Source organism: Erythrolamprus reginae, assembly GCF_031021105.1.
Source record: "Erythrolamprus reginae isolate rEryReg1 chromosome 13 unlocalized genomic scaffold, rEryReg1.hap1 SUPER_13_unloc_12, whole genome shotgun sequence".
NCBI lineage: Eukaryota > Metazoa > Chordata > Lepidosauria > Squamata > Dipsadidae > Erythrolamprus > Erythrolamprus reginae.
In genome coordinates this window covers 26,839-51,068 of record NW_027248439.1, presented here as the reverse complement: position 1 = coordinate 51,068, position 24,230 = coordinate 26,839, and the positions used below count along the sequence as shown (strand labels likewise).

Here is a 24,230-nt window from a genome sequence, read left to right as displayed (position 1 = left end):
CGCTTCAACAATTCGGTTACTGAAGTCGTATTTTTTACAGTCAAGTTTGGAGCGGTTAATATTAAGTTTAAATCTGTTATGTGGTCTTGTGTTGTTGTGGTTGAAGCTGAAGTAGTCGCCGACAGGCAGGATGTTGCAGCATATGATCTTGTGGGCAATACTTAGATCTTGTTTAAGGCGTCTTAGTTCTAAACTTTCTAGGCCCAGGATTGAAAGTCTAGTCTCCTGTTCAAAGTAGCTTTTCCGCTCAAGAAAAAGAGCATCGAGTGTGTTAGTTGAAGGCCAGTTTGAGATTCCTCTGAAAGACGCTTTGAATCTTGTGCTGCACAAAAGCTCCATTTCTATTGGGAAGGAAAGTTGGGTTCTGCCAGCTAGAATGTTTCTCATTCAGCCATTACTAAGAGAATTACAGGGTGTTCTTTTTAATGCTTCAGATGATAATGAGTCTCTTACTGGCTTTACTACTTTTATTCATTTTTCAACACTACACAGTTGCCCTGCCTGGTTGATGCTCTCGGGACCAACTATATAAAATACACACCACCCTCATTATGATACACTTAAATCTGCTCTTCTCTATAACCTTAACACAGATCACAAGGTGTCTACTGTCTGTGCTGAGTCAAATGTACAGAAATACAGTAGAAGCAATCTGGGCACCTGAATTATATGCAGCCTCCCTCTGTGCCCCCCACCTGCTATAAAGAAAGAAATTCACCTGAAATAAGGCTTCATATTGGCTTTTTCTGTAATCCTCATTAGGGCACAGAAGCGGTTGTTCAGTTCTTTGAATCCCACCACTGCCGGGGACTCCTCAATCAGCCCTCTGAGACCCCCAAGTCCCCCCTGGCTGTGGGGCTGTCACTCCTTCAGTCACCCACTGCAGCCCCACTGGATGATGGATGGATGGGCAGAAGGAAGTCCAGCACCCCTCCAGGCCTGCCATGACCCCCTTGAGCTGCGCTCCCCGCCAAGACTGAAAATATCCCCCCTCCCTTCGCTTCTCTGCTCCTGAACTCTCCTCCCTCGCTTGAAGTCCAGAGAGACTCTGCCCGGAGACCGATGACGCTAAAGAAAGGGGAATTCCCATTGGTCCCTCTGATTTTCTGCGCCTTCCCTATTCCGAAGATCCAGGCAAACGCTCCCCCAACCCCCATGCAGCCTGTCTCTGGGGCTGAGCGGCCGCATCTTTTCCATCTCTTCCAAAAGAGCCAATGGTCAAGGGGGGAGGGGCAAGGGCTTCCCTGCTTCACTGATTCAGCGCAGGCAAAAGGGATTGTCTGTCCCACCCGTGTATTCATTCCCATGCCCCCCCCCAGGAGTGAGAGAAGCTTCAGAGGACCAACGGAATGTGCGCGAGAAAACGTTTCCCATAGTAGCTCCTGGATTGGGGGAGTGGAGAAATTCCACGTGGGAGGACCGTTTGCAAGGAAGGCTGGAAGCCGAAACTCCTTTCCATTCTAGGATTTCACAACTCTCTGGCCTTAACCCTTGCGCTGTGGCTCCATCAGACATAGATGATACGGACTGTCCGTGAACTGCCCGGTGTCAGTTGGCGTCGGGCCTTTCTCTGGAGCCGAAATGAACCCGCTGGTGACCCGTCATCCACTCCCTCCACCCGTCAGATCTCAGCCCCGCTTGAATTGCGTCACAAAAGAGGCAAACGCGCGTCTCTCTTTCCTCTGGCTCGCAAGTGGAGTTGCCGTGGCCGACCACCAGGGGGCTCCCTCCACAGGGGCTGTTGCCTTGGCAACTCTTTAGCCTCAAAAGGGAGTTGAGCGTGCGGGTCTGAGGAGGGGAGGCGAGGAAAGGCTTCCCCGGCGTCCGTCCCCTTCCCCCACCCTTTGCATCGAGACACCCCCTCCGCCCCCCAGTCAAGAGGCTGCAGGGGGGTATGGCAGGGAGGGAGGGGCCGGGAAGGGGGTCCCACCAGATGACAGGCAGCCATGGGAGGGAGGGAGGGAGGGAGGGAGGGGGATCTTGCAAGGAGGGTGGGGGTTCCTATCTCCCCCGAGCCACAATCGCAGCCAGCGCAGGAATTTATTTCCTTTGGGGCTTCTTTCCCACGGTGCCAGGAACGTTTGGAGGCTCTTCGGGAGCCCCAGGAAGGAACCCCGCCAGACCACAAACACACGCGCACACACACACACACACACATACATTTCACATCATTTCACAGATGTTCCCCAGGGAAATTTGCACATTCCAGCTGTGGAACAAGAAGCGCTCCTTTTAAAAAAAGGCTCTTTTTTTACTATTTTTATTATCAAAACATAAAATAGAAAATAAAGGCAGTAAAGAAACGAGAAGTGAGAAAAGGGCGGGGGGAGAAAAAGGGTGGAATAAAGAGGACAAGAAAAGAAAGGGAAAGGAAAAAGAAAGGGAAAGGAAAGAAGATAGAAGGGCAGAAATGAAACATGTGTGTTCGTGTGTGTGCGTGTGTGTGCGTGTTCCAGCCCCAGACGAAGAATCCGAGGTTCTACATGGGGGGGGGGGGAGTCGCGGAGAAGCCGTTGGAGGTGGGAGGGGCCAGAACGAGGGACAGCACCAATGGGAATTCTCCAGGCTCGACCGTTATCGGTTTCTGGGCAGAGTCCTTTGTGGCTTCACCTGAAGGCAGCCCCCCTTGCGAGCCGGAGGCAAGAGAGAGACCCGCCTTTGCCTCTTTGGCACTGCAATCCAAGCGGGGCTGAGATCTGACGGGTCACCAAGGGGTTCATTTCGGCTCCCGAGAAAGGCCCAACTCCAATTGTCACCGGGGAGTTCACGGACAGAGTCTGCATCATCTATGTCTGATGGAACCGCAGCGCAAGGGTTAAGGCCAGAGAGTTGTGAAGTCCTAGAGTGGAAAGGAGTTCCGGCTTCCTGCCTTTCATGCAAAAGGGCCTCCCACGTGCAATTACTGCCCCTCCCATCCAGGAGCTACTGTGGGGAAACATTCCCTCGTGAATGTTCCGTTGGTTGGTCGTCTGAAACTGCCGTTCTGCGCGCGAGGCTCGGAAGCTTCTGTCAGTCCTGAGGAGATGGGAGCGAATACACAGGGAGCGGCCAGCTGGGGGAGACAGGCAATTGCTTTTCCCTTCCCTGAAGTGCTGGGGAGACTTGGCGTGCAGGTACTGCTGGGGGCTTTTTACTGGGGGCGGCAGGGGGGGTCAACAAGGGGCCTTTCTGGGTGCCCCCCTTTGGCAGAGACTCTTGGCGGTGGAGTCCCGAAGGCCCTAAAAGAGCCTGACTGCCCCTTCCCCCCATTTGTGGATTCTTCCAGGGAGGAGGCTGGCCTGAACAGGGAGTGATGGGTTTTGTGGTCCAGGAGATTTCTTGGAGGCTGGAATTGGAGCCAGCCTTTCTCCTCCCCCCCCCACCTATTGGATGGGAAGGGCTCCAGGCAGCCCTGATCTTCAGTGGGGAAGAGGAGAACCTTGGCCCCTCCTCCTCCCTCTCAGGAGGGATCCCTGGCTGGTTCCATGAGATTCTTTTACTCCGAGATCCTGCAGGGACAGCCTGGATTGTTCAAGGAAAGGACTTTTCTGCCAATGCTGGGAAGACCCCCTAAAGACTGGATTCCATCCTGGGGCTCAAGGGACCTCCCCCACCCCATAGCCTCCCATCTGCAGGGACCCCCTTCCTTGGGATGCTGCACAGCGGTTCCTCCTGGCCAGTGAATAGCTTCAAAATTTTTACTACCACACTGTGGATGCCCTGCATTTTCTTTCAACTTTCAGTGCCAATTAGGTGCTCTGGGGTGGAGCTCTATTTTCGCTACCCCACTGCGTTACCTCCATCTGGGCGGCAGCCCACCCCAGTCATCCGCACTGCTAGGACAGGGGTCAATGAAGCCAGGAAGCCCTTGCCCCTCCCCCTTAGGAGCCTTTCCATCAGGCTGGAGAGCCAGAAAAGCAGAACAGGCAAAAGGCAGACAGGCATGCTCAGTTTCCTTTGGAGGCTAATCAGTCTGAGGCCAAGAAGGAGGAAAGAGGAAAAAAGTGAGGAGCACGCAGCAGCAGCAGCAGCAGCAAGGGGAAAAAGGAGAGCCGCGCCAAAGAGGTCTGGGCTGCCATCTTTTTCCCCTTGCGAATTCCTCACTCCACCTGCAGCTGAGATGAAAAGGCATCGTGCAGCAATAATAACCTTGTGACTCTCCCTCGGCTTTCCCATATTTTCAAATCGCCCCCTCCATTTCTCCTCCTCGGAAAGCGGCAGGGAGACCAGCACCAGCAGGAGTTGCAGGGGGTCTTTTCCTCCCCCTCTTTTCTAAATTCTTGATTGGCATCTGTTTACCTAGCTACCCAGCCTGAGGACGGGGGGCAACCCAGGAAAGAAAGTGTGGGAAACGCAAAGCAAATTGTCACCCCAGCCAGCAACACTGGTGAAGTTATAAATCGAGGACTTAACAGTTCACTTGAACAATGATGATCATTCGAGCCACTCCCACCTGGTCACATGACCATCAAGCCACTTCTACCCAGTCACATGACCCTCAAGCCATACCCACAAAATAAGCCACACCCACAGTGTAAAAAATTTGCCTGCCCATTACTGCTTGGTGGGCATGGTATGGCTTAATGGATGTGGCATATCGCCAGGCATGGGGGAACTGAGACATCCTTCCGCAGGCTTTTATATTTTATGTTTGGTATGTATGTGTTGTATGGTTTTAAATTGTTGGGGTTTTAGATATGTTTTATTTTAATATTAGATTTGTTTCACTGTTATATTGTTCCTATTACTGTTGTGAGCCGTCCCGAGTCATCGGAGTGGGGTGGCATACAAATCTAATAAATAATAATAATAATAATAATAATAATAATAATAATAATAATAATAATAACAACAACAACAATAACTATTATTATTATTATTATTATTATTATTATTATTATTATTATTATTATTATTCTGGTTTCTGGTAGAACTTTAGCTGTTACAAATAACTCTTACTAAATGCAATATTTCATAAACAAAGAAACTCCATCTTTATTCTCTTCCCTTCCATATTCAAAATACAGTTCATACTAGCACATTCCTTTTCTTCCCATTATCTTTCTTATTTGCATTCCTCATGCATTCCTCCCAGCCTCCTCCGTTTAACAAGATTTATGTACTCACAGCATGATTCAAAATCAGCAGAAATGACTGTAAAATAACACAAAATGCATTTGCTTGCTTGGGAGCTGAACACTGATGAAGTTATAAATCGAGGACTTAACAGTTCACTTGAACAATGATGATCATTAAAGACATTCCCACCTGGTCACATAGCCGGCAAGCCATTCCTACCCAGTCACATGACCATCAAGCAACACCCACAAAATAAGCCACACCCACAGTGTGGCAGTAAAAATTTTGGCTGCCCATTACTGCTTGGTGGGCATAGTATGGCTTAATGGACATGGCAGGGGACGGATACTGCAAAATCCTCATTCCCTCCCCACTCTGGGGCCAGAAAGAGGTGGTATTTGTTGTTCTCTGAACTAGCCAGAATTTCCATTATTTGTTCTCCAGAACCTGCTGGATTTCACCCTTGGGATCTTGGGGTTTTGATGGACAGCTCAATGAAGATGTCAACCCAGTGTCTAGCAACAGTTTAAAAAAAGCAAATTCCATGCTTGGCATGATTAGGAAGGGAATCGAAAATAGGTCAGCAAGTGTTGTATTGCCTCTGTACAAATCGATGGCGAGACCACACTTGGAGTCCTGTGTACAGTTCTGGTCACTGCACCTCAGGAAGGATATAATGGAACTGGAACAGGTACAAAAAAGGGCAACAAGAATGATCAAGGAAATGGAGCCCCTCCCTTATGAAACCAGGTTGCAATGCCTTGGTCTCTTGAAAGACGGCATTTAAGAGGTGACTTGATAGAGGTGTATAAAATCATGCATGGGATAGAAAAGATGGATAGAGAAAAATTATTTTCTCTATCACACAATACTAGGACAAGGGGGCCCTCCCTAAAGCCCATAGGTAAGAAAGTGAGGACAAATAAAGGGAAATATTTTTTCACCCAGAGGATCCTTGGTTTATGGAATTCACTTCCAGAAGAGGTCATGACAGTTGTCAGCCTGGATATCTTCAAGGCAGGATTAGACAGATTCATGGATGCCAAGTGTATTGGTGGTTATTGAAACGGATGTCCAAGTGCTGCCTCTGTGTTGGTTGAGGCAGGCAGGATTCCCTTGTTCACAGCTAGAATATTCAACATTTATCTGGCAAAATTTCTAAATGTCCTTTATATTCCAGCTTTTTTCTGTTTTCTTTCCACTTCCAATTTCTAAAAAACAATTTTTTAAATCATAAAAGACATATTTTAGCATTCCAACCTATTCCTCATAATCACATGCCTCCATATTGTCAAATTCACAATTCACAAAGAATGATTGATTGATTGATTGATTGATTGATTGGACTTGTATGCCGCCCCTCTTCGTGGACTCGGGGCAGCTCACAACATATCAAAAAACAATAAACATTTGAAATCCAATTAATATAAATAACTAATCTAAAACCATTCTAAAAAAGCTAAAGCATTAAAAATCATTCATTCACATTCAGACCACAAACATATCACATGCTCATTGGCCAGAGGCTAGGGTCTAGTGACCCCAAGCCTGGTGGCCTAAATAGGTTTTTAGATTCTTGAGAAAAGCGAGGAGGGTAGGGGCAGTACAAATCTCTGGAGAGTGCTGATTCAAGAGGGCCGGGGACCCCAGAGAGAAGGCTCATCCCCTAGACCCGGCCAAATGACATTGTCTAGTTGACGGGACCTGGAGTAGGCTGACTCTGTGGGACCTAACTGGACGCTGGGATCCTATATCACTCCTACAACAGCAACATCAAACACTCTCTACATGGGGCTACCTTTGAAAAGTGTTCAGAAACTTCAGATCGTGCAGAATGCAGCCACGAGAGCCATCATGGGGCTTCCAAGATTCGCCCACGTTTCTTCAACACTCTGTGGCTTGCATTGGCTGCTGATTGGTTTCTGGTCACAATTCAAAGTGTTGGTCATGACCTTTAAAGCCCTTCATGGCATTGGACCAGAGTACCTCCGGAACCGCCTGTTACCGCACGAATCCCAGCAACTGATAAGGTCCCACAAAGTTGGCCTTCTCCGGGTCCCATCGACTAAACAATGTCATTTGGCAGGCCCCAGGGGAAGAGCCTTCTCTGTGGCGGCCCCAGCCCTCTGGAACCAACTCCCCCTGGAGATTAGAACTGCCCCTACCCTCCTTGCCTTTCGTAAACTACTTAAGACTCACTTATACCGCCAGGCATGGGGGAGTTGAGACACCTTTCCCCCAGGCTTTTTTATACTTTGTTCTATGTTTGGTATGAATGTGCTGTTTGGTTTTTAAAATAATGATAGGGTTTCATATGTTTTTTAATATTAGATTTGTTCCACTACTATATTGTTTTTATTACTGTCGTGAGCCGCCCCAAGTCTTCGGAGAGGGGCGGCATACAAATCTAATAAATAATAATAATAATAAATAATAATCATCATCATCTAAATCTTTTCAATATTACATCAAATTTATAAGTTATATAAATTTTATATAAAACACATCTTATAGGAAAGGGGAGTAATTGTTCAGATTATAAGTATTGTGTTCCAAATGACAATACGTCTGTATTCGAAAGTCCCAAAAGATCTTCACCATCTCATTTTCAGTAACTTCTTCCACTTTGTGCTTTCATGATTTTTCGGATACAGGTATGTCATATTTTTTACATAATGACCAGTGGACTAATTTAGCAACTCAATCATGTCTAGCTTTGCAACCAGTTTGCATGATATTGCTGCACTGACATTAAGTGTGAAACAGTTTCAAATTTCTCATTGCAAACTGGGCAGTTTGGGTTGTCAGTGGTTTTCAGTATCTTTTCCTTCATAGCATTAGTTTGTAGTGCTTGTTCTTGGGCAGCAAATATTAAACCTTCTGTTTCTTTCTTGATGGTTCCCATCATAAGCCATTCCCATGTAAGGTTGTCATCACATTTTCCTTCTATGTTTTTCAAGTGTTGTCCATGCAAAGCTTTGGTTTTCCAGCTATTTAATCTACAACAACCAGCTGCTTTTCCTTATATGCTGCCTGAGTTTCTGTTGTTTTTATATTCTCTGTTTTCACAGCTTGCAGCATTGTTTCTGTACTTTGGTTCACATAATCGTTCAAACTTTGATTGTCTTCTTCTAGAGTTTGATGGATTTGCAATAGACCTCTGCCTCCTATTTTTCTTGGCAGGTACAACTTGTCGATGTTACTTTGTGGATGTAAAGTGTGGTACATATTTAAAGTTTTGTGTGTTTTCCAGTCTGTTTTCCAGTTTAGCCAAAGTCCACTTGATGTCTAATCCTCTTCCTCCTGCCTTTAGACAGGATCCCTTCAACTCCTCCTGGGAAGAGTCTCCAGGTCCTTTTCTCTGGACATCTTCTCCAGCCCTTCACAGACACGAAGAGCTTGGAAGTGGAGCAGAAAAAATGCTTTAGGCAGAAATTGTAGAGTGGAAAATTAAAAGGCCCGAAAACTGATTTTATTTTTCTGCTTGAAAGAAAAAAAACACAGTAGAAATTTCATTACAAATTTATTTTTTTTAAATTTACTTTATTATTTTTTTATTTTGGTGCAAAGTACAGAAACAAAAAATAATAATCTCAAACTGAAATCCCAAAGAAAGACAGAATTATATAGGATGAAGATTTCCCTTCCAAGCTGAGAACCTATCAAACATGGCATTTCAATCATTCTGGCATTCTCACGGAGAGGATCAGGCAACTAGGCTGGTACTTGGTTCCAACAGTTTCATCCTGACATCTTTTCCTACTCATTCTCTCTAACAAACACTTTTAGCTGCTGTCAAGAAGAAGAAGTGCCCACATTATTTTCTATAAGCTTTCACATTCAGTAGTTGTTGCTGAACAGCTGAATTCCTCTGAATTTTACACAGATCTCTTTAGCAAGATTTATTGAAAGAGGATGGGGCTGCAAGAATACTCATCATTCAATAACCTCCCATTTTGAAACATATAGATTGGGTTTTCTTTGACTTCTGAAAACTATATAAATGGAAATCAAATGAACATCACGTTAACAATTTTTCCACTGTCACAATGGTGTTATATATCATGTTTTTACATTTGTTCTGGCTGTGAGATGCTCCTTTATGTTCAGGTCTGGCCTCAGGAGGATAATGTAGCACTTGGGTATGAAGATGCAGCCCAGAAGACCAGCACTGGAGGCCAGGATGGAGAAGACCTGGACAGCCACCATGTATTTCCCTTTGGTGCTCAGGTAGGTGGGCACAAAAGTCACCCAGACACTGCAGAAGACCAGCATGCTGAAGGTGATCAGCTTGGCTTCGTTGAAGGCCCCAGGCAGATTCCTGGCCAGGAAAGCCACCGTAAAGCAGATGGCAGCCAGGAAGCCCATGTAGCTGAGGGTGACGTAGAACATGACAACAGCCCCTTCGTTGCATTGCAGGATGATCTCTCCATGCTGGGAGTGGAGGTCAGAGTCAGGGAAGGGGGGAGAAACTCCCAGCCAGATGGAGCAGATGACAATTTGGACAGCAGAACAAGACAGGATGATGGAGTTGGCCAAACTCTTCCCCAACCATCTGTTCATTTGGTTTCCTGGTTTTGTAGCCAGGAAAGCCAGCACCACTGTGATGGTTTTGGCCAAGAGAGAAGAAACGGCAACTGAGAAGATGATGCTGAAAACTGTTTGTCGGAGAAGGCAGGTGGCTTTCCTTGGTTGACCAATGAAGAGAGAAGAAGACAAGAAGCAAAGCAGGAGGGAGACCAGGAGGATGTAGGAGAGGTGCCGATTGTTGGCTTTGACAATGGGAGTTTCTCGGTATTTTATGAAGATGATTAAAACAAGGTCTGCGATTAAGAACACCAGTAGGGCAAAAGAGACCAGGATGATGCCCAGAAATTCTTCATAAGACAGGAAGGTTATAACTTTGGGGATACATTGGACTCTGTGCTCATTGGGATATTTATCATCCGGACACTTGGTGCATTTTTTAGTATCTAAAAAGTAAAAATATTTCTTTTATATATTTTTTACATTACAAGAAATATCTTTTTTGGACAACACCTAATTCCTGGAACATTTTCCAAGAACTATTTCTGAACTATTTCAATAACGGTATTTTTAAAAATGTAGCTAAGTATATGAAGTTGAAGAGAGTTATACGATGTTAATTATTCTCTTTGTAATGTGTAGAATCTTCATAGGAACCTACATTATTACAGGTTCATAATGAATCATAAAATCCTTTTAGCCAAACATCCTGAGTCTTGCCCCATGGCAGTTAATATATGGGACTTGGAGGATGCCTAGAGTATCCTATGACATCTGGAAGCAATATGCAATTAAGGAAAAACTTCCTAACAGTGAAAACAATTAACCAGTGGAACAGCTGGCCTCCAGAGGTTTTGGGTTCTTCAATATTAGAGGTTTTTCAGAAGAGACTGGACAGTCACTTGTCTGAAATGGTATAGGTCAGTGATGGCAAACTATGGCACAGGTGCCAGAGGTGGCACTCAGAGCCCGCACTATGGGGATGCATGCCATTGCCAGCTGATCTTCTGATTTCCAGTGTACAGTGATCCCTCGAGTTTCGCAATCTCGATCTTCGTGAAACGCTATATCGCGATTTTAAAAAAAATATTAATTAAAAAAAAAAACCACTTCCGCGTTTGGCTTTGGGAGTCAGCTGGGAAGCGGCGCGGCTGTTTTAAAAGGTCGCAGCCGGCCTGGGGGGCTTCCCAGCACCCCCCCGAACCCCCAACCTGGGTTCGGGGGGGTGCTGGGAAGCCCCCCAGGCCGGCTGCAACCCTTTAAAACAGCCGCGCCGCTTCCCAGCTGAGTCCTGAAGCCAAACGCGGAAGTTCGCCTTTGGCGTTTGGCTTCAGGACTCAGCTGGGAAGCGGCGCGGCTGTTTCAAAAGGTCGCAGCCGGCCTGGGGGGCTTCCCAGCACCCCCCCAAACCCGGGTGGCCGGGCCAGCAGCGAGCGAACGGCGGGTGGCCGGGCGAAGGGCGGGCGGGCGGCGAACGGCAGGCGAGCGGGTGCTGCAATCTATCGGCTTCCGCACTTTCGTCGCTCCCCACCTCCACCATCTGCGCATGCGCGGCCATGAAAAAAAGGGCGCGCATGCGCAGATGGTGTTTTTACTTCCGCAACCCTACATCGCGAAAAATCGATTATCGCGAGGGGTCTTGGAACGGAACACCTCGCGATAATCGAGGGGTCACTGTACATGTCATTCTTTGCAGGCACTGGAGCACTGGGAAACAGTCTGAAAACAGCCTGAAAATTAGTCCAGAAAACAGCCAAATGATAGTTTTGTAAGCCATCTTACAAAAATGATCTGAAAAACTCCCTGAAAATGCCCCCCCAAAACAGCTAAAATAGGCATGTATGTCCTGTCCAACTGGTCTTTGGATTTCTGGTGTGTTCCGGTTTGGTTCTCCATCACTGGTATAGATTCTGCCTTTTGAACGGGGGGGGGGGGGGAGGGGCAGATTAGAAGACCTCCAAGGCTTTATTTTGATTGCTCGATTGATCGATATGACTGCCTGAGTATTTGTGTAATGGGTTCCCCCAAAACTATCCACAGCACCACATTATGGACCTTCTAGGTGATCCTCAAGGGGAGATATTTCCTCTGCTGTTAGTAAAGTTTGCTCAGTCTGTCACCCCCTCTTCCTGTCTCTTCCCAGCCCTCCTTCAAAGTCTTTTTGATTTACTTCCTTTTAGATAAGAAATTGTGCAGGTTACAAATAAAGAAAAAAAAACAGGTTTGCTCCAATCTGCCTTTTAACTTGTACTTTCCTGAAAATGTTCTGGATGGATCCAGTTCCACCAAGCCTCCCATTTTCCTCAGTGTCACCCACCTTCCTGAGTGGAGAAGGTCCCCTCCGGACAAGGAACGCAGTCGTAGCAGCAAACTGGCTCTCCTTCTCGAGCCCTCTTGACAAATCCAGGATGACAACTTTCCACACATTTGGACTCAGGCAGAGACTGAGCAGAAAAAAGAGAATGTGTTAGGAAATATGTTAGGACTCTCCATCCATGTAAAACGGAGGTAAAAATGGCAGGAGACCATTAGCCTCTGGTCTTCACTGAGGTTAATATGAAATCTCTGACTACTTCTAAACAGATGCAGGAGGTATAACAACTGGCAGATTCTTCATTTAATTCCTCCCTTTTGCCTTTGGAATTTAACATTACAATAAAGTACTTATCTATTTAATAAAGTCTGGATTGCAAAAAAAAGATTTAAGCATGATCATATATTCATATTAAATCTGAGAATAAAGTCTACTGTAAAAGGTGAGGAAACTTTTATTTCATTTAATTTTTTTAAGGTGGAATAAAACTATGATGAAGAAAGAAATCTCTGACCAGTAAGATCTTGAAAGATTTCCATAATACATGGAAAAGCTGCTCCACATAGGTCCTGTCTGTTGAAGAAACTCCATTACATGACACCAACTGGCATGGAAGGCCAACCACCATGGAGACTCTTGGCTTTTCCCACCTGAAATGGGACCTCAGGCTTTGGAAACAGAAAAAAGGCAGCAAAATTTCTCCCACCTTATTGAACAACTTTAGCTGTGAAAGAGCATCTTGGTCAATAGAAAGTCTCTGCCTTTCAAAATACGCCAGAGTCTCTTCCTTGACATCCTCCTTCGGGAGAATCAAGTGGTAGTCAATGGTCAGATCTGCTTTTATCTCTCCATTTTGGTCCAAGTACAGTTTATATTCTGAAATATTCCAATATTCATTCTTCTCCAGAAAGGGATGAAACTAAAATGGGAACATCCAGGAATTTGAAATACAGAAAACATTGTTTCTTATCCCACATTCAGTCTTTCTTCTATAATTGTCTAATCTCCAAATATGGTTAAATAATACTGCTGTTGTCTTCAAAAGTGAGTGAAAAAGATTGAGAAAAATTTGTCAATCATGTACTGACAAAATATAGAGAAAATATAATTGACAGAATTGGTGAAATATAGGGAACATTCTAGAGCAGATGAGAAATAAAATGAACAAAGAGGAAAAAAAGATTATTCATAAACTCTCTAGAAACCACAGGTAGATTCGCAGAAAGCATGGGGGTTTATCAAGAAGAAAGGTGTCAGGCTCATCATCTCCCTGATGGAAAACACCTCCAGATGTGCTAATTCTACTTGATTGTAATACAACATTAACCAAATGTTGCAAATCTGAAAGAACAAATCTCCCACCAACTTTTTTTTTCAGCCTGAAAAGTTATCAAAGATCCTTTCTGAGTTTTGTTCTCTCCCATTAAGCAGCTGCAGGATTTTCCCCTCTGATCCGATCCTTTCCTAGGCAGCCTCTCTTCTCCCCATCCCTAAAGTCATTCTCAGATACCGTTACCCTTCTTAAATACCATATTTTTGGAGTATAAGACACACTTCCTCTCCCCCCCAAAAGAGGGTGGAAATGGTGATGCATCTTATACACTGAATACAGCCATTTTTGGCCTCCCTAAGGCCAGCTCCATGTGAAAACAGGTGTGTAGAGGGTTTGGAAGGTCTGCAAAGGTAACCTGGGGGCTGAGGGAGGGCAAAACCTTTTTTTTTCTTATTTACCTTTTTGAAATCTTGGTGTATCTTATGCACAGGTGCATCTTATAGTCCCACACTGGAAGTTCTAAAGATGTTGCATAACCATTTGTCTGGTGTAGGGTAGGGGTGAGAAAATAAGAAAGAAAAAGAAAGAAAGAAAGAAAGAAAGAGGGGGGAGAAAGAAACAATGAAAAAGAAACAAAAGAGAGGATAGGAGGAAGGAAGGAGGGAGGGTGGTTGGGAAAGAAGGAAGGGAGGGAGGGACTGAGGGAAGGAAAAAAAGAAAGAAAGGGAGAGAGGGAGGAAAAGGAAGGAAGGAATGATGGAAGGAAGAGGAAGGTTGTGTGGTTGTGTGGGTGGGATGTGAAGAACGATAGGAAGGGGGGACAGACAAACTTCTGAAACTCAAATCCTACGGCATCTCTGGACTACTACACAATTGGTTAACAGTACAGTGTTCCCTCAATTTTCGCAGGTTCGAACTTCACGAATAGCCTATACCACGGTTTTTCAAAAAATATTAATTAAAAAATACTTCGTGGTTTTTTTCCTATACCACGGTTTTTCCCACCCAATAACGTCATACGTCATCGCCAAACTAATAATTTTTGCAAATAAATACAGTGGTACCTCGGTTTTCAAATGCTTCCCTTCTCGTACATTTCGGATATCGAACAAAATTTTCTGCAAAAATTTGCTTCAGTATCCGAACAAAAATTCGGATACCGAACAGCCAGAGAAAATTTTGTTCATTATCTGAAATGTAATCCCGGCAGCTTCAGGGCGCTGAGGAGCTCTCTAAGAGCTCCAAGCTGCAAGAAAGGTGGGGGCTGCTGCAATCCCGGCAGCTTTGGGGGACTCTTTTCCTCATTGCTTCGTTTTATTACCTGTAAGGAGCTTCAAAAACTTTTTTCCTGTGGCTGCAACAGCGGCGATTTCCCTTCCAGTAGCAAGAGCCCCGGGAAGTCACGTAATGAAGAGAAGCTGCTGGAGCGGCAGCAATTGCTGAGATGGCTCCGCCGGCTTCCCTTCATCACGTGACGTTCCCGGTGCTCTTGCTACTGGAAGGGAAATCGCCGCTGTTGCAGCCACAGGAAAAAAGTTTTTGAAGCTCCTTACAGGTAATAAAATGAAGCAATGAGGAAAGGAGCCCCCCAAAGCTGCCGGGATTGCAGCAGCCCCCACCTTTCTTGCAGCTTGGAGTAGCGAATTTATTTATCCCATTGGAAATAAAGAAAATAGATTTAATTGGTTCCCAGCGAGTTAACAGGGGCTGGGAACCAATTAAATCCATTTCCATTATTTCCTATGGGATAAATAAATTCGGTACTCGACCAAATCGGTTCTTGACCACACTTCTGGAACGAATTGTGGTCGAGTACTGAGGTGCCACTGTAACAAAAAAAATAATTATTGTTAATAAATAATTATGTTTATAAATATCAGGATCACTAAGTGTCTTATTCAATGGTGAGTACCAGTAATAATGGTGAGTAAATGGTTGTTAAGGGAATGGGAAATGATAATTTAGGGGTTTAAAGTGTTAAGGGAAGGCTTGTGATACTGTCCATAGCCAAAAATGGTGTATTTACTTCTGCATCTCTACTTCGCGGAAATTTGACTTTCACGGGTGGTCTCGGAACACATCCCCAGCGGAAATCGAGGGAACACTATATTCCTATCTAACAGACAACAAGTGGTCAAAATAGGAAGTGCCACTTCTTTTCCTGCTCCTGTTGCATCACTAGCAATTGCGTTCTCTTTGCAGATGATGTCAAACTATTTAATACCACCGACAATACTGCTACCCTTCAAAAAGACCTTGACCATGTAGCAGAATGGTCTAAAACCTGGCAACTTCAAATCTCCAGCACTAAATGTTCTGTCTTACATATTGGTAAAAGGAATCAGAATACTAAATATAAACTTGGAGGAATTGAACTTATTGATAACCCTCAATCTGTCAAAGACCTTGGAGTACTCATGTCCAATGACCTAAGTCTTAGAGCCCAGTGCAACAAGATTGCCAAAAAGGCTTTAAGAGTTGCTAACCTAATCCTTCACAGCTACTTCTCTGGTAATTTTGAACTGCTAACAAGAGCTTACAAAACGTTTGTTAGACCAATCCTAGAATACAGCTCACCTGTATGGAACCCACATTACATATCTGACATCAACACAATTGAGAGAGTCCAGAAATTTTTAACAAGAAGAGTCCTTCGCTCTTCTTCTCACAACAAAATACCTTACTCCGCCAGACTTGAAATTCTTGGTATAGACAACTTACAACTCCGTCTTCGTTCTGACTTAATTATAGTTCATAAAATCATATACCAAAATGTCCTACCTGTTAACGACTACTTCACCTTCAACCGCAACAACACATGAGCACGAAATCGATTTAAACTAAATGTAAACCGCTCCAAACCTGACTGCAAAAACATGACTTCAGCAACAGAGTAATCAGCGCCTGGAATGCACTACCTGATTCTGTGGTTTCTACTCCTAACCCCAAAACCTTTAGCCTTAGACTATCTACAATTGAAGAGGGAGGGAGGGAGGAAAAGGAAGGAAGGATGGGAGGGAGGGAATAAACAAACAAAGCAAGAAAGGGAGGCAGGAACAGGATGGAAGGATATTTGTGTGGAATATGAAGAATAAAGAGAGGGGGAGAAAGAAAGAGAAAACAAAAGAGGAAGCAAGGAAGGGATAGAGGGAGATGGAGGGAGGGAGATGGAGGGAGGAAGATTGGGTGGCAGGGAGGGAGGGAGAAAGAAAGAAAGAAAGAAAGGGGGAAGGGAGGGAGGGAGGCAGTGATGGAGGAAAAGGAATTAAGGAAGGGAGGAAGGGAGAAAGGGAGGAAGGAAAGTTTAATGGGGGAGGGAGGGAGGGGGAAATGAAGAAAGAAAGAAGGAAGGAAAGAAAGAAGGAAAGAGAACAAAAGAAAAAGAGAGAGAAACAAATAAACAAAGCAAATGAAGGAAGGAAGGGAGACAGGCAGGAAGGGTGGGAGGGAGAGAGGGAGGGAGAAAGAAAAGAAAGAAAGAGAGAGGGGGAAGGGAGGGGGGAGGAAAAGGAAGGAAGGAAGGAAGGAAGGAAGGGAGAGATGAAAAAGAGAAAGAAAGAAATAAAGTAGAAGAGAGAGTGATTTTACTGCCTTTCTTTTTTTCAGGGCTGCCACATATTTTCCAGGGATTTACGTGCATTCAGTGTTTATAGTCCAGAGCATAAATATGGGTGTCTTTATTCAGTACTTCAGGTTGCATAAGCCCAGCTTAATGCGCTATTCCATTCCATGTTCAGCCACATCAGCCATAACACTAACAACTGTTTTGAACAATATGCAGGTTGGATTCTACAAATGGCAATTTTATATATGAAATGATGACTGAAAGATTTCTGCACCTCTATTGGTTCTCACTGTCAGGAAATGTTTCCTTGGTTTTAAGTGGCTTCTCTCTTTCTTCAGTTTCCATCCATTGCTTCTTGTTTTGATTTCTGGAGCTTTGGAAATACAATGCCCCCCCTTTCTTTCTGGCAGCCCCTTAAGAGCCTGTTGCCTCTCACACTCTTGGGCAAAGCATGGGGGCCCTTTCCTCCTTTTGGGGGTCCATGAAAGGACATCTTGAGTATGAAAAGTTGGAAAAAAGGTGAACGACATTTTTGCAGAACTGTAGATTCATTGAGGCTGAGTGTGACAAGGAATGGCTGGGAGGGAGGGGCCAGGCGAGGCACTCTTTGACATGAGTGACATTGAGTTGGCCACATCCACCCAGTCACATGACCACCAAGCTTCACCTGCTGAATCACATGACCATGAAGCCACTCCCCCCCCAGTCATCGTTGCCAAGCCACCCCCAACCAGTCATACACCTGGTAAGCCACTCACACCCAGTCACATGATCATCAAGCCACATCCACAAAATAAGCCACGCCCACAGAGTGGTAGTAAAAAAATTAGGAACCCCTCCCTGGCTTTGGAATCATTACTCCCTGAGTAATTAAATTGGGCAGATCTGTAGAGGTGGTTCCCCTCCTCCACTGGATTCTTTCTCCAAAGGATCTCAGATTCATGAATCCATATCGGGACCCCCTACCTGCCATGGCTGCAACCCTGGAGACCCCAAACTCTTTTCTCCCTCCTTCCTTCTCCTCCTCAATCTGGGGGAATAGGCGGCATTCAAGACATGGGCCAGAGTCTTCGTGAGACTGTAATAGTCATAGTCATTTCCCATCCCTGTTCTGTTCCATTTCTCCTGGGTCTCCAGTGGGGCTTTCTGGGTGCATCTTCTGCGGCTTTTGACAGAAAAGACGTTCTTTGAAAGAGAACAGAAAAAATAATCATCTTGAAACTTTTCTCCCACAAAGAAATGGGGTTCAAAGGCTTCATCATTTGGCCTTTTTTTGAGCAAATAAGCAAACATCAAAATGCTGTGGACGTATTTGAGAAGCCTGTACTTGTATATTCCATACACTGCAAAACTTGTGAGGATCCAGACTTTCTCTTCAATGAGTCTCGGCAATCGCCTGAATGTTAAATGGAAAGGAAGAATTCTGTCCAAAAGGAAATCAACTTCCATGAAGTGAACAAAGACATTGACTTGTCTCCACTTAGAGAGGGCATCCCTGAGGGAGGCTGTAGGTTCATTTGTTGAGAATTGTTGTGATAGAACCACACAAATTCCATTCCTGACAAGCACAGGAGGGAAAGTCCTCATGAAATTCTCTCCCTTCTCTGTGTCTGAAGCAAAGAGGCCAATCAAGGTCCATCTGAAATGGAGGAGCAGTTGGACAATGGCTGGGTACTGGATCCCTTCTTTGGGACTCATCTGGTGGAAAAGGGGGAATTTGCTTTTATCACTCAGAGCCTCTGAAGCAGATTCATAAATGATCTGAAAAAGCAATGAAGAGTGCTGTTTTATATTTGGGATCAGATCAAATCCAAAATATTAGATTTTAATAAATCCAGCCTGCTTCTTATGCTTCTTTACCTATGTAGAATTACATAAGTAAAATTAATGGAAGATACATATAATAAATAAGGGGTTTATGATATGTACTGTATGGTTTTATGACTTTGCATTATGAATTTAAAATATACTAAAGTTAATAATAGTAAATGCTAAGTGCCTGAAAATTAATTGAGCTTGGAAATATTGAATGAAATTATAGAAAAGTATAATTCATGGAAATATATTAATTGATGCATTGGTGTTCAGATAGATTTTCATAGTATTATTAGATTACTATAATACTATGATATATATTTAAGAAATGAGGATTTTAAAGTATGGATTTATTAATAGTTGTGTTTTTGGTTTTGCTGGTTGTTTTAGTTTTAATAGTAATAGATTTGGGGTTTGTTTTATTATTAATTTCTTTTAATAAAAAAGAAGGGAATTTTTTTTCCTATTAGGAAAATTAGGAAAAAGTTGTATAAGGGTTTTAGCCCCTGAAACCTCTCTATTTTAATTTTTTGTATCCCTCTCACTATTCCTTCTATTCTTTATTATGCATTATTTCTTATAAAATCTATATAGCTTTTAACTTTACCTAAAACCTTCTGGTTCTTCTACAAGGAATTCATTTTTCTCAAGTTTAACTAAGAGGATCATGGGATCAACTTTAGCCACAATATCTGCTAGTCCATTTGGTCTATAATTGCTATAATTTTATTCCACATTTTAGATATATAAAATACTACTATTGCCAACTTCAATCCAAGTGGACAGGGGCTTCTAAAATGAAGATGCCAAGAGAGGCCCAACCAACTAGGAATCTTTTTTGATCAGTTAACTAGTTGGTAGAATGTCTTTTCCAGGGAATATATTGCTTGCATCTCAGGACTATTATGATTAATCTCAACATGAACATAATGGGGTGTAACATTGACATTTTTGCTAATATGGAGGAAATCAGTTCCTGAATTCCATGCAGAAAACATGATGGCATCTATTGCTCATCTACCATCACCCACCACTTACTTTTGCCAGATGGAGAAAAGCACAAACAAACCTGTGGGACTTTGTAGGTGCCTCCTAATGTTGACATCTGGATGGAGATTTCCCTGTAAGCTATATCAAGAAGAGCCAGAAGGTTGTCCTTCCTTCCACAGCCGTAGTTGGGGACATTGGCTTCTCCAGTGGAGAGAATGTCCAGCAAGGCATCTGAAGTGCGGAAAGTGCTCCAATAGTTGTTATGGATATTGTAGCCAAGTGTGAGGTTCTGCATAAACTGGGAATTCTTGTTCATCAGTTGAATGTTGAAAATGAATATTATGCCACGTAAAAAACCATAAATCTCCCTATTGTAAAAAATATGTTATTATAATCAACAACAACAAATACTTCTTTTAATATATACTACTAAAATAAATAAAGGGAACACTCAAAGAACCCATCCTAGATCTGAATGAATGAAATATCCTCATTGAATACTTTGTTCTGTACAAAGTTGAATGTGCTGACAACAGCAGGTGAAAAGCAACACAATCAGTGTTGCTTCCTAAGTGGACAGTTTGATTTCAGAGAAGTTTGATTGACTTGGAGTTATATTCTGTTGTTTAAGTGTTCCCTTTATTTTTTTGAGCAGTGTATAATCTTCCACATGCCTAGTGAACCAAAAGCAATGATCAGTTACACAAATATGGAAATCGACTGAGGTGCGGCAACTACAGCTGATTCCCCAATTACTTTAAATAAAATTCATTATTCAAATGATAAATTAAGGATTGAACAGAGAGAGGAAAATAATCTGCAGCCCTTTCAGCTTTTTCTCAGACCCCTTTTTGAGTCTCACAAAATCAGACAAAAGTGAGAAGCCGTGGAAATCAAAATCATTCAAGAAATTAGACATATTCACAATATAGGAATAAATGAGGAAAAAACCTAAAATAAGGAGAGTGTTAGAACAGAGGGAGTGAAACTCCATCACCCTGAATGACTTACGGATCAGGAAAAGAAGGAGCCACGTTGAAAAGCAACTTTGTTTGCAGTGTTTTAAATCCACTGGTGACTATACCAATGAGATGGTCTCGTCGCCTGTAAAAGCTCTGTGGTTGTTTTCCATCCTGGTGCTCCAAACTCAGTGGGCATTTCCTTCTCAGCTTCCCAGAGACTGGATGGGACACCAGCAGCACCACAACCAGAAGCAGGAGGTCCATCATCCATGGGGTGACTCAATCAATCTCCTTCCTGTTCCTACAGAAGAATTCACAGGATTTTCAAAAGGTGGGACATGATCCAGTTGCTTTCCTGATTGAAACGCAGCTTCACCTGGAAAGGAGAGAGACGTACATGCAAGAGACTCTGCCTGTCTCCAAACTCCCTATTTCTCTGCCCAAAGTCTCCCCTGGAGGATTCAGCCCAAGAGCAGAGCTGAAACGTTGATCGTAATAATTCTCCCTCTCAGGAGAGATCCCTGGATGATTCAACCTTGGGGAATTCTCTGGAGAGAAGTGAAAGAGAAATAATCCCAGTATGGCACATAATGGCAGGGGCAGAGATGGAATTAAATGGGTCATCTCGAATCGAGAGATTTGGGAGCTCCATGCTGGAAACTGACCCCAGAGGGAATACACGGCAACTGTGGCTAAAGAAACAAATAAATCTTTTGTGTTCATGGAGAAAAAATCCCAGGGGCCAGTTAATGCCAGAGATCTGAAATAGCTGCCTTCTGAGTTAAAGCCAACATATATTTAACTTTATTTTGAAAGTTAAAGCTCAAAGGCTCCACACAAAAGGGCTGATGCAACTTTAGTGAAAAACTAGTTGACAGAACTTTGCAAAGTTAAAAAAACCTTTCTGTCTCCCACATACACACACACAAAAGGGCTGATGCAACTTTAGTGAACTTTGAACTTTTTCAAAACTTTGCAGAGTTTTAAAACAAACATTTCTCTCTGTGTCTCTCACATACACACAAACACACAGACACACAGAAAAAAAACCATGCACAAAAATCAGAGAGAAGTTAGAAAAAAAAACTGGCTAGCTTAGCAACCTGAAGATGAGTGGACTTCAACTCCTACAATTCCACAGTCAGCACTCAGGGACCTTCCTCCCCTGGGCCTTTCCATGCTTTAGCTGTTCCTCTCGCTGCCTGTAGGGGGCAGTCTGGGCTATTGCCTTTAAATCCTAACTGGCCTCATCAGGCAGTGAGTAGGACGATTAAAGCTGGCAAAGACCCATCTGTTGTTTTTTTTAGGTCCATTCTCACAAAGCCTTTTGAAGATCTTTATTTGAAGAAACACCAATCCTTTAGCCAATGTTTTATTTGTGGGGTTTTGTGTTCTCTGTCCAGGTTGCCGTCCTCTTGTGGGTAGAGTGGAAGGGTAAACCACCTGTGCACCTATCTTTTTGACTGTGTTGCCCAAGTGGTCGTAGTCTTTCATTACTGCATTCAAGTCTTTCCCTTTGTCATTTGCTCCACCATGGATCACCAGTAGGGGGCAGTAGTCAGTGGGCTTTAAATTATTTTAGCTTTTAACTCTACTTAAAACCTTCTGGTTCTTCTGCATTTTTCTCAAGTTTAACTAAGAGGATCATGGGATCAACTTTAGCCACAATATCTGCTAGTCGGTTTGGTCTATACTTGCTAGAGTCCTTTTTATTCCACATTTCAGATACATAAAATGCTGCTATTGCCAACTTCAATCTGAGTGCACACGGCAGACTTTATTTCTATGTGAAAATGAAGATGTCAACAGAGGCCCCAACAACCAGGGATATTTTTTGATCAGTTAAATAGTTGGTGGAATGTCTTCTCCATGGAAGGTATTGCTTGTATTTCAGGCCTTTTATGATTAATCTCAACATGAACATAATGGGGGAAAACATTGACAATTTTGCCAATATGGAGAAAACTAGTTCTTTAATTCAACCAAGTGGCCGTAGTCTTTCATTATTGCATTCAAGTCCCTCCCTGTGTCATTTGTTCCACCATGGATCACCAGTAGGGGGCAGTAGTCAGTGGGCTTTATTATTTTGCTAAAGTTTTGCATTACGTCAGAGATTTTAGCTGCAGAGAGGCAGCACACCTCTCTGGTTTATTTTATTTATTCTATTTTTATGCCGCTCTTCTCTTTAGACTCAGGGCGGCTTATAACATGTTAGCAATAGCACTTTTTAACAGAGCCAGCCTGTTGCCCCCACAATCTGGGTCCTCATTTGACCCACCTCGGAAGGATGGGAGGCTGCATCAACCTTGAGCTTTGATGGTGAGATTTGAACCACTGACCTACAGATCTACAGTCAGCTTCAGTGGCCTGCAGTTCCACACTCTACCTGCTGCGCCACCCTGGCTCCTGGTTTGATTGTCTGGTCTGCAGATGGCAGTTTCAGTTCCCCTGAGAATTGAGTCACCCATCACCAGCTTTCTCCTTTTCTGTTTCATTGGGTTGGTGTGGGGGGGTCTTTTTCTTTGTTGCGGTAGCGTCTGGTGGCGCTGTTTTATCATCCTCTCTTTCTGGTGATTCTTTGTCAATTATCTGTGGGTTCTCTTGCATGAGGATTCCCAGGTATTTGTTGCTTATAGACAGTGGAGTTGGGAGGGGGTGGGTTGGAATTGGTAGTGGTTTTGTATTTGGTTTGTTTTTCCTTCTTTGTGTGACATGCGTCCATTCGTTTTCACCCTCTGGGGTGTTCTGCCAGGCTCTCTGGTAGGAGCCTCCCGAAAATTCAAGGGTACAAATTTCAGACACACACACGTCTGAAAATTCAAAACAATGTCCTTTATCACAAAATTCAAAAGAAACAAAGCACCCTTTTTGTATTGCAAAGAGCACTCATCCCAAAACAACCTTATAGGCTGTACAATCCCCTTTAATCAGTCCTTAAGTACTTAGCTAGCAGCTGTGAAGAAACGTCACATCCCTCCTTCTTCCAACGAAGTGAGACACACACACTTCGCTCTGCTTTGGTTTCAAACGCATGAAAAATCCACAAACAAAGTCCGGAAACAGTAAGGCACGATCCTGAAGAACTGCGATCAGATAACCTTCCACAACGGCCAAGCCAACATGCTGCTATTTGTATCAGCAGCTCTAATTACTGGAGCCCCACCCAAACACAGATGGCCTCTCTTATCTCCTGTAATAGTTCCTCAATTGGTCTCTTCAATGCATAACTCTGCGCCTGCGTGGGTCCAAACCTTCCTCATCCGAATCGACTGAAGATAATGGAGATTGGCTGCCTGGGCTGTGTGCCAAGCCGCCCTCCTCCAAGTCACTCCCACCTTCTTCTTCGTCCGAGGAAACTGCACCACCTGACTCTGTCAGCAATAAAACAGGCCTATGACATGTTGATGTTTCCCCTGCATCCACCTCCACATTCCTTGGGGCAGGAGCTGGGCCAGAGCTAACCACAACATGAGGCAGAGATGGCGAACCTATGGCATGGGGGCCACAGGTGGCACATGAAGCCATATCTACTGGCACATGAACTGTTGCCCTCGCTCAGCTCCAACATGCATGTGTGTGCCGGCCAGCTGATTTTCGGCTCACATAGAAGCTCTGGGAGGGGATTTTTTTTGCTTCCAGAAGTTGGGAAACAGGCCATTTCCAGCCTCCAGAGGGTCTTGTGGGTGGGGGGGGGAGGGAAGTTGTTTTTGCTCTTCCCAGGCATTG

At 44.0% G+C, this 24,230-nt stretch overlaps 1 protein-coding gene across 1 annotated transcript; it reads right to left on the bottom strand.

The window, feature by feature from the left end:
• Nucleotides 1-9,120: 9,120 nt before the first annotated feature.
• Nucleotides 9,121-19,858, bottom strand: LOC139155140 (vomeronasal type-2 receptor 26-like). Its single transcript, XM_070730223.1, has 4 exons — nucleotides 19,622-19,858; nucleotides 12,606-12,797; nucleotides 11,903-12,029; nucleotides 9,121-10,031 (listed from the first exon to the last, which is right to left on the bottom strand). Exons 1-4 carry the CDS (start codon nucleotides 19,856-19,858, stop codon nucleotides 9,121-9,123), a joined length of 1,467 nt encoding a protein of 488 aa, XP_070586324.1.
• Between the last annotated feature and the right edge of the window lie 4,372 nt (nucleotides 19,859-24,230).

Coding starts and splice junctions, on each gene's coding strand:
- LOC139155140 (XM_070730223.1), bottom strand. CDS start 19,858: ATGAACAAGAATTCCCAGTTTATGCAGAACCTCACACTTGGCTACAAT. Junction 12,798..19,621: donor GCACCTACAAAGTCCCACAG/GTTTGTTTGTGC, acceptor TTTCTGGAGAAG/AATGAATATTGGAATATTTC. Junction 10,032..11,902: donor GACCTTCTCCACTCAGGAAG/GTGGGTGACACT, acceptor TTTACTTTTTAG/ATACTAAAAAATGCACCAAG.